This window comes from Quercus lobata, chromosome 6 (assembly GCF_001633185.2).
Source record: "Quercus lobata isolate SW786 chromosome 6, ValleyOak3.0 Primary Assembly, whole genome shotgun sequence".
NCBI classification, from domain to species: Eukaryota; Viridiplantae; Streptophyta; class Magnoliopsida; order Fagales; family Fagaceae; genus Quercus; species Quercus lobata.
The window spans coordinates 14,239,373-14,253,367 of record NC_044909.1 but is presented as its reverse complement, the minus strand read 5'-3'; the positions used below and the strand labels follow the sequence as shown (position 1 = coordinate 14,253,367).

At 34.3% G+C, this 13,995-nt stretch overlaps 2 protein-coding genes across 3 annotated transcripts; one reads left to right on the top strand and one right to left on the bottom strand.

Annotated features, from left to right (window-relative positions):
- Positions 1–900: 900 nt before the first annotated feature.
- LOC115994234 (CBL-interacting serine/threonine-protein kinase 1) lies at positions 901–7,856 on the top strand. Of its 2 annotated transcripts, XM_031118297.1 has the most exons (13): positions 901–1,047; positions 1,225–1,528; positions 1,901–1,963; positions 4,554–4,625; positions 5,471–5,578; positions 5,699–5,779; positions 6,035–6,214; positions 6,336–6,548; positions 6,631–6,735; positions 6,875–6,991; positions 7,189–7,254; positions 7,381–7,455; positions 7,529–7,856. In XM_031118297.1, exons 2-13 carry the CDS (start codon positions 1,340–1,342, stop codon positions 7,595–7,597), a joined length of 1,338 nt encoding a protein of 445 aa, XP_030974157.1. In that variant the 5' UTR covers positions 901–1,047; positions 1,225–1,339; the 3' UTR covers positions 7,598–7,856. The 2 variants fall into 2 exon arrangements, with proteins under 2 accessions (XP_030974157.1, XP_030974158.1); XM_031118298.1 differs by lacking the exon at positions 901–1,047 and having other exon boundaries at positions 1,145–1,528.
- A 514-nt stretch (positions 7,857–8,370) lies between these two features.
- On the bottom strand, positions 8,371–13,415 carry LOC115994233 (probable GTP diphosphokinase CRSH, chloroplastic). The gene is given in 5 exon segments (XM_031118296.1): positions 8,371–8,599; positions 8,601–8,702; positions 9,291–9,575; positions 10,355–11,287; positions 12,956–13,415. Coding segments are annotated over 5 exon segments (1,755 nt in total). The 5' UTR covers positions 13,355–13,415; the 3' UTR covers positions 8,371–8,563.
- Between the last annotated feature and the right edge of the window lie 580 nt (positions 13,416–13,995).

Below are 13,995 nucleotides of genomic sequence, written 5' to 3'. Positions count from 1 at the left end.
TAAAATATGTATCCATATTAATTTTTTTAGTGAAAATTATAACTTTCGATTACAACCAATTAAGTTTGTAACTAAACCTTGTTCTCTTTTTTATAAAAGAAATAAAAGGGGAAGAGGGATTTTCAAACACCAAGGGGCCACCACTCTTCTATGGATTATAGAATCAAAACCCAAGTCTAAATCAGGTTTTCTTAAAAAAAATTAGTAAGCATATAAACGTAGTATATTATATATACTTAAATTAAACTTGATACTTATAAGATTTTTCAACCAAAAAAATATATATTATATTTGAGTTTGCTCTATTTAATAATCAAATCTAACCTAAGGTTGAATTTGAATAGTTTGCTAAATAACAAAAACAAACAAAAACTTTTCTTTTATAGTATTTTTAAGCAGAACCCAACCTTGATTTATTCATGGATGATGCGTGTATAAAGACAACATTTTTGTGAGTTCATTCCTAGCTATAGCTATAGCTATAGCTTATGTGGATCCCATGCAATATATACACAATTTACAGATAAAAATTATTATTTTGTTCAGGGATTATTATCCATGCAATGACTAGTTGTACACCTTTCAAACAAGTGGTTGGATATTAATTACGAATGGATGAATATCAACCGTGTTACAGTAATAGAAAGAACCCGTGTGCACGAGATAAAAAGATCATGCAGAAAACGTGTGTGACCAGTGTCGTACCAAATAGAGAGAGTGGTTCTTCACTTTCTTCTGGGTCAGTAACGTACGGTTAGATGACAAAAGATCATGAATTGAATTCTTTGATTTTTTCATGCTTCCGTGTAGGATATTATTTCCTGTTACTTTATTTTACTTGTTTACTATTTATATTCAAAAAAAAAAAAAAAAAAAACTAATTAGGATTAAGAGCGAGAGGGAATAAAAAAACACTTGTATTATATATCCAATCGGGATTGAGATTTGAGAGACAGAGAGACAAAGAGAGACGCAAAGGCTGTGTGGCTGCGTTTGGATTCATTATAATAATTGAATAAAGAACTGAACAACAACAACAGCAACCAGGTAAACGTTCTTCATTAACTTCAACTCCTTCAATTATTAAACTCACAGTATAACTGTTTGATCAAATATATATATTTGTTTTAACCGTTTCCACAGCCATATTTATTAGGAGTACTATATTATAAATGAGCCAGAGAAGCGTACCCTCTCTCATATTTGTTTATTTTCATTTTGTAGACTTTGTAGAATCACCCATATAATATAACGAAGGAAAAACCAAAAGAAGGTGATCAACTTTGACACACACACACACACAGAAACTCAGAGAGAGATTGTGGGGTGGGTTTGTTATATGGTGAGCAAGAAGGAGTTGGGGTTGGAGAAGAAGGGAATGCAACTAGGCAAGTACGAGCTGGGAAGGACTCTAGGAGAAGGCAATTTTGGAAAGGTCAAATTTGCTAAGAACATTGAAACTGGTCAATGTTTTGCCGTTAAAATCCTCGACAAGAACAAAATCATTCACCTCAACATCTCCGATCAGGTTCTTTATTAACCTTTCCTTCTTTAATGGAATAATGGAATTTCAAAATTTTATTGATTTTATACCATATTCGATCCCTTATATTCTTTTTTGTGAGATGGGCAATTGGGCATGCAGTACAAGTTCAAATTCTCTTTCCAAACCATAGTTTGTGCCTTTGTTGTTGTCCTTAAATAAATGGGTTCCATTGAGTTTTGGTTGTCCTTTTTAGATGTCTTTCTTTTTGGGATTCATTTGCAAAATGATCATGTACACAGTTCATTCATTCATAGTTCATTCATTCTCCCCCAGAATTAAGTTCTGAAACTCTCTGAAAGTTTCAGACTTTTCACTGTTTTAACTTTTTACCCAAATGGTAAAATGTTGTTGCAGATAAAGAGGGAGATTGCCACCTTGAAAGTCCTCAAACATCCTAACGTTGTCAGATTACACGAGGTACAGTACAATCCCATATTTTTTTTTCCTCTTCTTAAAGATTATATTTTCATGATTTGATCCAGAAACAAAAAATGAAAAAAAAAAAAAAGATATTGTTATATTGTACCATCAATCTCGGGGGGCAAATATAGTGTTCTTCCTGATTTTAATTTTTAAATGTTTGTTTACCAATCTAAACTGACTAATTTTTTATTCGTTATCCCTGAAATTTTGCATCCTTCTTTAATTATTTATAGCCCAAACAGTAACACCTAGAGAATAGATAAACAGCAATTTTTTTTTTTTTTTTAATTCTCAACCAACAAATTCCAGGACACTGTTATTTTTATCTTGAATCCTATTTGCACATCACTACGTACATTTGTCTTTTACCTCTTTAGGAAGTCCCACGCTCGCACATGAACATAATCATTTTCGTTGGCAGTGATGATGTTGATATATATGAATGACAAGCCAATTGTCAAGCGATATATCATGATATATACAATATTCTTCTCACAGCAAGGCATTTTATATCACTGTTAAACTCATGTCAATCATTATGTCATGCATATTACATCTATTTTCTCTTTTTTAAGTATAATATATAAGTCTCACATGATTATAATATTTATATATTGTCATGAGGAAAATGCATATGTCCATTATATAAAACAAAATTTTAGCAACACATAAAAATAAAGATTAAAAAATAAAACATAATTTTTGCCACAATTGTCCATGCGGCAATTTAGAGCAATGCTAGAACCATAAAAATTTACATAATCTTTGTAGAGAGTTATGCGTGGCGAAGATGTGAACCCACATAGATCATCACGTTTTCTTCACTACTTATAACTTGTTACATGACAAATTATGGTAAAAATTATATAAAATTTTGTGGTTTTATCATTTTTTTTTTATGTGAAAAATGGTTGATTTATTTTTTTTATATGTGAAAATGGTTGGTTTTTGCAAAAGTGACAATCACAGTCTAACACGTAAGATGAGATAAAACAATCGCTTTTTATGTGAAAAAAAAAAAAAAAAAAAAAAAAAAAAAAAAAAAGAGAAGATTAGTGCATTCACATTGGGAATGACATATGCCATATGTAAGGAAAATTTAGCATAAAAGTCCAAAACCTCCCACACATCCGGACTTGTAAAAACCAACTATTGCAAAAAAAATTGCAATGGTGCTATAGTGCAATACTACCTTTAGAATTGCACTATAGCTCAATTCTAAAAATAATAAAAATAAAACCTAATATTTTATTCACTTACTTTATCAATTCCTCTCTATCTCTCATCGAGTTTTGGGTTTTTATTTTTATTTGGGTTTTGAGATATATTATTTTATTGTGTAGAAATATTATTTTAATGTGTTGTATTATAAAATAAAAGTTAGGATAGTGAGAATATTATAAAATGGTATAATATAATTAATAAAATAATTTTTTGAAAATGTAAAATAAGATGAGATAAAATCTTAGGATGTGAATGATCTTAGTGGATGGGACGATACATCATCCAATAATTTTTTATGAAGTTTGATTGGATAATGGGTCACATGAAAGCCTGATCCAACCCTGATCGTCTGGATACAGTCTACCAAGTCATTGTCCACTAATGCAAATTTACCTGAACTAGACCAAGTGAACCGACCCACCCTATCAAGGTACATTTATTAGTGTTTTACATGTGGGTGTTCTTGTCAGGTGGACCAGGTTGGTATGATTAGTCAAAAAAAAGAAAAAAAAAAACCCCACTTACGAAGGCCAGACCAAACCAACTTAAGATTGGCCCATGACGTGTCTTACCTTTTGTTTGAATTTGATGGATTGGATTAGTACCAAAATGGGTGTTGACTTGTCGATTCCGGTGAAATTAGTTGTAGTTAAATAAGAGACTTGAAGTTCAAATTTCGGTCACATTACAATCAATTAATATTACAATTATTTAATGTCTTGGGTCTGATAATGAGCAGATGCTGAAATTTCATTCGTACCTATAAAAAAAATAGTAATAATAAGTTGGTGTTGATGTATGTTGCACATGATGAGTTGGTAACTAAATTGTATTGCCCATGTTAAGTTGTTAACTAAATTATATTTTGCTTGAACCAAGAAAGCCTAACATAGTACTTTTTATTTTGGAATCATATCCCAGTCACGTTCAGAGCCATTTATATGAACTTGCTTAATGCTTAACTTTTTGCTGGACTTGCTTGGCATATCATGAATAAAATCGGACCTAATCGAAATACAGCCACATGCTTTGCCTTGTATATGCTATTTGAGGAACATAAAATTGATTAGTTTAGAAGAATATTTGGACCACAATGTGTAGTTGGTTTCCTATTGACTATTCCTTTCACTTATGCTATGTATGGATTTCTTGGTGATCACGTTATAGAGCTGAGACCAAGCCATTTGGCACCAACAATTAATCATATAGAGTTTGCCCATGAATAATGAATTTACAACCTTTAAATCTCTGTCATAATACTTTATGCAATACACCTATATTCTCATGATTATATTAATTAAGTACCTAGTAAGCATTGGTTATGTTCTCCTGCTAATGCATTATCACAACAACTATGCAGGTGTTGGCAAGCAAAACCAAGATTTACATGGTCTTAGAATATGTGACAGGAGGGGAACTGTTTGACAGAATTGTAAGCATATTTAGCCATGCTCTGTATTGAAAGTTTATCTTTGGGCAAAACCTCACTTTGGGTCCTTCAAATTTGCTCCATTTTCTAATTTAGTTATTGGATTTTCAAATATAGCAATCATCATATACTTAAAGTTTAGACAATACAATTTGGTCCACATGTTAATTTGGACACTAAGTGTTGTGTGATGCAAGGAGCATTCAAAACCAAATAATTTCAAATTTAGAAACAAAATCTCAAATGGATTTGGTTTTGATGCTACCAGCATCATTGTGATTATGTATGTTTATAATAATAAATTTTTTTTTAAAAAAGGTTTATGTGGCCAAAAAAAAATTACATTCTAGTAGTCTAGGTGGATTAAAAAGAAAAATATGTGAATTTGGTTTAAAAAGAAAAATATATATTTATGTGAAATTTATGTGAATTTGGTTTAAAAAGAAAAAATTACTCACTATTACCACATTGAATTTATGTGAAATTTAAAAAGAAAAATATATATTTTTCACTCTTTGAACTTGAATTTGCTAAATAATTTTCAATTCCATATTTGGCTGATAAGAAAATGTTGGAAAATTTGAGGATGTAAGAAGGAAAAAAGATGTATTCGTTTTACAACATTTGAAACTTCTAAAGATCAAACTGGAAAGTAAGGGAAACTTTATTGATCAAATTGGAACATGGACTTAGAATTTGATTGCTTATTTTGAAAATCTAGGGACCAAATTGGAAAATGGACTAGACTTTCATTCTTTTCTTTTTACGAAAATTCTGTTTTCACTTTTATGTGTGCCTAGATGCAAAATTTTGGTTTAATATTACTAAACTAGTCATGTATTACACAGGCTTCCAAGGGGAAGCTTAAAGAAGACGAAGGTAGGAAGCTCTTTCAACAGTTAATTGATGCAGTAAGCTACTGCCACACTAAAGGCGTTTTTCACAGAGATCTCAAGGTTATTTCAAAACTTTTTCATGATACCAAGAAGCCTAAACAATGTACATTCTATTGTTGCCAGATGATCACACTTTCCAGCTTGTAATACTAATACAATTTTTGCACTTCTTAATTGCAGCTCGAGAATGTTCTAGTTGATGCGAAAGGGAACATAAAGATATCTGATTTTGGCCTAAGTGCCTTACCTCAGCATTTTAGGGTACAAAACTACTCTAAACTTAGCTTTCATTACAAACTTTTGAGTAATTCTAGAGAGAACTTTTTTTCAAAACTGTATATTGTGATTAGAGTAACATCACTTTCATGTGGATCCATCATTGATACCACTTTTATTATCACAACAAGCCATATTAGCAACAATATAAAAACTTAAGTTGTGAAAAGTATCGTGTTTTTAGTAGCGTTGCAAACTTTTTTGTTCGGTCATTAACCACTATGTTTGTGTTTATACCAGGATGATGGCTTACTACATACAACCTGTGGAAGTCCCAACTATGTTGCTCCTGAGATTCTTGCTAATAGAGGGTATGATGGTGCGACCTCAGATATATGGTCCTGTGGTGTTATCTTGTATGTAATTCTCACAGGATATCTTCCTTTCGATGATAGAAATCTTGCAGTTCTCTATCAAAAAGTATGGAGAATTTGTCTTTGATCTTTTGGATCCCCCTTTTATATGGTCCTATGGCTAAACGTTTTATTAAAATCTCATTAACTTGGATTTTTTCACATTTATCCCTTTTGAGGGATTTCAGATATTCAAGGGGGATGCTCAGATACCAAAATGGTTGTCACAAGGCGCCCATAACATGATAAAGAGAATTCTTGATCCAAATCCTGTTAGCCGGATAACAATGGCAGGTATCAAAGCAGATGAGTGGTTTAAGCAGGACTATACTCCTGCAAATCCTGATGATGAAGAAGAAGATATATACATCGATGATGAAGCATTCTCGAAACGTGAAGTGGTATGAGCTTGGAAATTCTTATACCTTTGTGCACCCCTTTTGGGTGTATCTTGATCCTTAATTATTTATTCTTGCAATATAGCCATCTGAAGCAGAGAAGAGTCCAGGCTCGCCCACTCTCATCAATGCCTTCCAGTTGATTGGAATGTCTTCCTGTTTAGACCTCTCTGGCTTCTTTGAGAAAGAGGTGGGCATGAAAGCCAAAAGGCAGCAGTTAATTTTAAAAAGTTCATATCTTTGATTCATTAAATCAATATTATTACTGTAATAGACCAGTACCTCAGAAATTCTGATTGCCTTGTATGCACATTCTCGTGTTAATTTAGGATGTCTCTGAGAGGAAGATCAGATTTACATCCAATCACTCTGCTAAGGATTTACTCGAGAAGATTGAGAGTACTGTTACAGAGATGGGATTTCGCGTTTTGAAGAAAAATGGAAGGGTAAGGTTTCTTGCTACTATTTCAAACACTCTTTTCTCCTGATCAAGGAGGACAGCATCATTGTACCCTCATTGTCTTGTCATGTACTAGAAATAGCATATGGGAGCTCTAAATGTCAATGCTAGAATTGGCTAGCTATTTCTGAAATACAATGTTTATAATGATGCCTGATTGTTCTGTCCATCTTTTACTTCTAGTTAAAAGTGGTGCAAGAGCACAACAAGGGGCAGAAAAGCTTGGGTAGTCTTTCGGTAGCAGCAGAGGTGAGTGATTGTAAAACTTGAACGATTTCGTTCTTGAAGAAACAAATGTATACTTGCATGGCATTCTAATTTATTTATAATATATAGTTGCCAATTATCTCACCATTGTCTGTGTAACTGTGTCAGGTGTTTGAGATTAGTCCATCCTTATTTGTAGTTGAATTAAGAAAAGCGTATGGAGATTCTTCAGTTTATAGACAGGTACTCTCTCTCTCTCTCTCTCTCTCATACAGGCACACATTTCTTTAGTTAATCCTTATGTTTGATATTGCAGCTGTGTAAAAAGCTATCAAATGATTTAGGAGTTCAGCCTAGCCAAGACCTGTTGACCACAGGAGTGTGAATACCGTTTTTTGTTGGCTCAGGCAACATTACAAGCCTTGAGTACTGTACTTAGAATCTAGAAAAATGTAGTTTGTGGTTTTTTTTTCTTCTCTATTACATCATAATTGAGTAGATATGTCAATATATTACAAATAGCACGGTAATATTCAAGTTGTATAGATGGGTAGACGTGTAGAACCAATAATGTTGGAAGCCATACATTGATGATGGCAGTGTAAAACAGCAATTTTTATAATATTCTTTTTTGTTTGTTTATAGTCGTGTTTCCAAATGGATTTTACTAAGGACTTTTTGGTTCTAAAAAAATCTCTTGGTTTAACTTCAAATAATTATGTGTCAAAGATGATCTAGTATTGAGTTTAACTCGTATTCTTCGTTTCATGGAGCCTGCCTGCATGTGACCTGAAGCAACCATATTCTCCATTTGCTAATGGCCTAAAAATGGCAATGGGTTTGATTTAGGATGGAAAAAGCACCTTCTAAAAACTAGTGCACATCAAACCCTTTTTGAATCAGGCCAAATTAGGTCTGCTAACCTAAAATTGAATATCTAAGGCCCAATTAAGTCTGTTAACCTAAAAATACTTTTAACTGAATTTTAATTTTTTAAATTGTTTTAAATACACAATAGGATCATGTTTGGTTTAGTTGCATCAGAAAACTTACTCACTTTGTAGGATTCGATTGAATTTGTATTTTAGAGCCATGGCTTTAACAGATGTTGGTCCAGCTGCTTTTAAGATGTGGCTTATTATCATTTATGATGAGGAAAGTTGGCTTTTATTTGACCTATAAGGCTATTAGTATAGCAGGTTCTATCATTAGACCTGGAACAATCTTATGTTACATGAGAATTTCATTATGTACAATATACAAACAATATATTCACATTGAATATGGTACATACACATAACCTTTAAAGCATAAAATTTGCAAGGCAGCCTTCAGCAAGATGCAGGCAAGTCTAATTTGCAAGCCTGTTGCCTAGCTCTTTGCTAACTATATACCTGAATTAACCCACTGTAGTCTGCCATTTGGAGCTTTTCATTCAACTTGATCTTGTATTCATCATCTTTGTCCCCTAAATTACGCATAAGTTCAACCTGCCAAAACAAGGATGAAATTAATAAATAGACAGGGAGAAAGTCAACCAATCCAGACAGTGTTAAGATATATCAAGACAAAGTCAAGCAACTTCACATATTATTTTCAACTGCAATTCTGATTCAAGCCAAAACAAAGATGAAATATCTGAAATTCCGGGAAGTTAATACAAAAAGAAGACAAGAAAAAGTAAACATCCAAAATCATTGAATGTAAAACAAGTAAATGAAGGATCCTACCACAATCAACATCTTTTGCAATTAATGCGTATGACAAAGACCCAACTTTCATAGCTTAAGAAAAATAATAGATGACTTTATCATCAAGCACGTCCACCATTTGTAATTTGGTAACAGAGTGTTATCATCATATCCTGACCTTATGTTAACATCTCTTCGCTCTCAAAAGTCTCACCCTAACCGTGGTGTTTCAGGATAAATACAATAACGTTTACTTTAACAAGCATCTAAATGCAATGTTATCAATATGAGTAGAGAGAGTAGAACAAGGATGAGAGAAGGGGGGGGTTTATTTCTTGTGATGTAGGCTTCTTGGTTACTAGAATAATAACAGATATCAGCATTCACCTGTTTTTGAAACAAATCAAATTCATCAGAACTCAGAGAACCATCACTATTTGAATCAAGAAGCTGCATCATCTCGCAGGCATCTTCGCCTGGGGCACCAAGCTCTTCCATCACTTCCATAAGTTCCTCAATGCTGATCCGACCATCTCCATTCTTGTCAAGAAGGCGGAATACACGATTTCTGTGGTCAATCTCAATGCCTTTATGATTTGTGGATGGAAAATCTTTAAGGCGCAATTCTGCAAATTCAGCTGCAGCCATCATTATCGCCTTGAGCCGCCTAGCCTGAGCATCAAGAAATGACTAAATCAATTTCCTCTTACATGGCCAGATGAGGAAATTTACATAAAGTAATGCTGAGTTAGAAGCTTCATTCACTTGACTAATATAGAAAGTTTGTATAACTAAGAGCATAAATGCTCATAAAGTCAATCCCAGCTTTCCCTTCTCCCTATTTCCCATGTATTGAATAGAGTGTAGAACTTCTACAGGGAAACTAATTCACAAAACAGGTGAAATGAATAAGGACTCTAAAGAAAATCAAGAGGAGATCTGACTGGTGTTAACCTAGTTCCAAGAAGAAGGTACTAGAACCTCAACAAGAACAAAGAAATAAGTGGTTAAAGGATTGGACCAAACTCATGTCTTAGCTTCAGGTTGGGATCATGGTGGCTGGATTTACCTCCATGAACTCAGAAACAAGGGGTTAGGTTCATGCTTCCTACGCCTTTCACAGCTCCAAGGTTCCTAGTTTTTTAAGGATAGGACTGCTTCTTCCCTTTTAAATATGGATAATAATACTAGGAATTGGACCTCATATATGTTTAGATGGATGTATTTCACCATCATTTACAAGTATCACAGTCCAAATACTAGGAATTGCACCTCATATATGTTTAGATGGATGTATTTCACCATCATTTACAAGTATCACAGTCCAATTTACCACAGCCAAATAGTGGATTTTTCAATCTTTATAATCTTCTCTTAATTTGGGTGATGATGTGTATTATAAAATGGTTATAAAACAAAGACTGGACTTCAATTGTATAACAAAAACTAACCTCTTCTGGATCAGTAAGACCACCTTTGTACAGTGAATGGGATGCTGTTCCACCGACTGCCAACTTATCCATCTCTGTTGTCCGTATTTGTATCTCCATAAGCGGTCTAGTCCGGCAACTCTCACTCACATCAACTGTCATGTGTAAACTCCTATATCCATTAGCTTTAGGCTTGGCAATATAGTCTTTTGTCCGGTGAGGCATCTCTTTCCACAAAGACTGGATGATTTCACGTGTCCTGTAGCATGCTCTCTCACCCACATCTGACATATCTACTCCAGATCTAGGCTTCAATATGACTCGCAATCCTAGAACATCATTAACCTCTTCTGGCTTCCGACCATCTCTCAAGAGCTTCTTCATTGTGCTATAACGACTTTTATGGCGACCTTTAACCGAGACATCATCCACCATTTCTGCTAACAAGGAATCCGTCTTTAAGGATTCAAGCAGGTGTTCCCTGTATATATCAATTAGAGGCTTACTTCCTGTCTCGTGACTTTGTAACCATGTATCAAGATAAAGGTATGAATAAGGAAACAAGTATCTGAACGAGAGATCCTCTAGCTCCAATGATAAAAAGTTAGTTCCCACAGCATGAGCTAAAGGGGCATGTATCTTCATAACCTCAAGAGATATCATTTGCTGTTGATATCTTGGCAGGTAATCAAGATGCCTCATCGTATCTAGCTTGAGAGCCAAGTCTAGAATCACAGCCCTGATGTCATAGTATGTCAGGCAGAACTTTCTTAAAGCAACAGCACTTTCATCATCCAAATCTTCAACTTTTGAAGAGATATTCTTCACACGCAAGCTTTCGTGCAATAGATGAGCAGTACCAGCATTAATCCGATCTCTCACTTGAAATATGGATACTGCACCAGCCTCCAGAACTTCTCTCAATATGCCAGCCGCAATAACTTCTGCATCCATCTGCAATCATATCAACTGTGAAAATTCTAAACAGATGAGTATAAAAATGGCTTGGAATTCACCTAATAAAAGATAAGCCAGAGGCAATTTGGCAAGGGTAAATCATTGAATCAACCTAAAAGTAAGAAAGAAAAGAGAACAGACTAAAAACTGTTGACGACACTTTTTTGTGTGCTATACTAAATCCATGTGTAAATTCAAGGGAAAAGTGTGAGACTTATGGCTTGGAGGGTGAAAGAGAACTTTTTCTTCACCAATTATGGGCTTCATGGGAAATCTTGCAAATGGGCTAGGAGTGTTTGCAAGCCATGAGCCCACATTAGGTGTGCGATGCAAAAAGCTAAATGCACAGGGAAGACACTTAGACCTGCTGAATAAAAACTCACGCCTTTGACTCCAAATCTGCAATTAATGTTGGCTTCATCAAATTAATGTTTATTTTCCTGAACCCACAAGCTTAGTAGCTCCAAGAACTGTTGTTCATTTTGTAGCAACAACCCTAATTGAACTGGCTTAACCAAATTGCCTTGTTTAGCACAAAATAGAACCAGCTCGACCTCCTATAAACTCCACTGCCCAATGCACAGGTTCTACTATTGCCCACTCCACTGCTTAAAACAAATTCTTCCTTCTTTCTAAAAGATGTTTACAGCACCCCCAAGTTATCATAACAAGCAAAATCTAGTATAAAGCATGGGCATTAACACAAAATGTCGTATTTAGTGCACAAAGCTCTCACTTTTGCAAGGTCTAGGAGAGGTAATTGGCAGGCAATGAACATAACTCCACCAAAAACTTCCTGTCTTCACTAATCTCCGATAAGAAAACTCTGTTTCTTCCATTCAGCAGAATCAGAATTAAGTCTTCCTCAAATTTTCAGAACAAGTAGAATGACTTATTTCCCCTTCTCACCTAAGAAATGTCTTTTCTCGTTTATTGCCTATTAAGGTGAAGGGCAAAACTTAGGTATAATTCTATAGATGAAGTACATTAGGTTCTCCAATTAAATTCAAATGCATGGTTGCATTGACCAATAAAGCAAAAACAATGTTATCTTTTCCAATGATGATTAAATAAAATGCATCCATGTTATCTCTTCTAAGAATAATCTATCTTCATTATTCTCTACTTTCCTCACCCATTACATTTTTTTTATTGCCCAAGAGAAAACACAATGATAGCAAAGACCCAAATCTAACAGTTGACTTATCTAAATGTGACGTGCGTCCCGGCAACAAAAAGACCCCAACAAAAACCTAGCTCTAACGTTTAGTTTTTGATTGAAGTATACACCAAAACATTTAATTCAGTTAATAGAGAACTTAAAATGTTGAAAGCAATTTGGATGTAATCACTTGCAACTATTGTTTAACTATTATTCTAAGTTCTAACACTCAGCTTCACGAAATGGCTCAAATTTGGGCTAACAAGTGGGATTTAGAGACAGGGTTCAAACCCAGTACCAGGTACAGCATCAATGATAAATTTAAATTACAACTTATCCCAACTTTTGCTTCATTTTCCTATACCTTAGCTAACAATCTTTCTTAATGTTTTAACATAGATCTAATGCTAAAACAAAAATCATAAATTTTTGAAACAATTAATGTTGAACTGATTTAACAACATAAACCAGACACATATAATTAGCAAAATGGGCAAGTGTACCTGAAGGTCAGCTAGAAGAAGAGCTAAAGACAGAGCCTTGGAGAGAGAAGAGCGGCCATCAGGAGCGAGAGGCAAGGTGTGGAAGATTGGGAGAGAGAGCTTGAGAGACTTGAACAGTATGTTAGAGGAGCTGCTCGACTGTACTTTCTTTGTCCTCTCCGTCAGCTCGTTGAAAGCTCCGACGAGCTCCACCACCATCTTACCTCCGGTCTGCTCCACCAGCGCCGTCGCCGCCGCTACCTCTGCCCTCACCAACCACCCACTACGGCGGCTGCTACGCCGTCGACCACCAGGACCAGTCACTCTTGGATTAATCCTAGTGAATATGCGGGTACGAGTTTGATGATTTGGTAAAGGTATTAGCTTGGAGGTTGGGTCTTGCGAGCAGAAGAGCTCCATTGATAACAGCAACAACAATAACAATAACGTCCACCACTCACTCACATTCACGCTCTCTCAACTCACGTGTTCCCTTCTTTTATATGTGCAAGCTATAATCATTCATAATAAATATCTTTCTTTTTTTTTTTTCATGTAAAATTCCACTTTAATCAATAATATTCATGGACAATTTTGCAACACCACCTAATTTAATTCTCATTTGTCAAGATGTGTTGTAACTTAATTGATACCTCCTTATTTACAAAGTGAAGAGTTTAGAAGAAAATGTTTCGATTTGCAAGATTAACAACATATTATAATTGTCTCAAAAAAAAATAATAAATAACCTACTATCTTATACTAGATTGTTAAAACAAACTAATTGCAAATTTTGATTGCCCAAATGTAAGGTGGTAGGAAAATTTGAGATTGTTGTGAATTTTTGTTATGACATGTGACTCCAACATAATCTTTATTCTTTCTCTATCTTATTCTTAGATTATAATATTCATTTGAAAAAAATTAACTTTTTTTGTTTTTTTTTTCGTATAAACTAAACCCAATACCTTTTGCCAAATAAATAGACAATTGGTTAAATAGCTACAAATGTACAATTGTTTTTTTTTTTTTTTCGTGTATTCTTTATTGTATATCATTAA

What these genes read in the sequence shown, in the direction of transcription:
- LOC115994234 (XM_031118297.1), top strand. Translation starts at nt 1,340, where the DNA reads ATGGTGAGCAAGAAGGAGTTGGGGTTGGAGAAGAAGGGAATGCAACTA. An exon ending in GGGAACTGTTTGACAGAATT is followed by an intron (nt 4,626 to 5,470) that starts GTAAGCATATTT and finishes TGTATTACACAG; the next exon opens with GCTTCCAAGGGGAAGCTTAA. An exon ending in ATTCTTCAGTTTATAGACAG is followed by an intron (nt 7,456 to 7,528) that starts GTACTCTCTCTC and finishes TTGATATTGCAG; the next exon opens with CTGTGTAAAAAGCTATCAAA.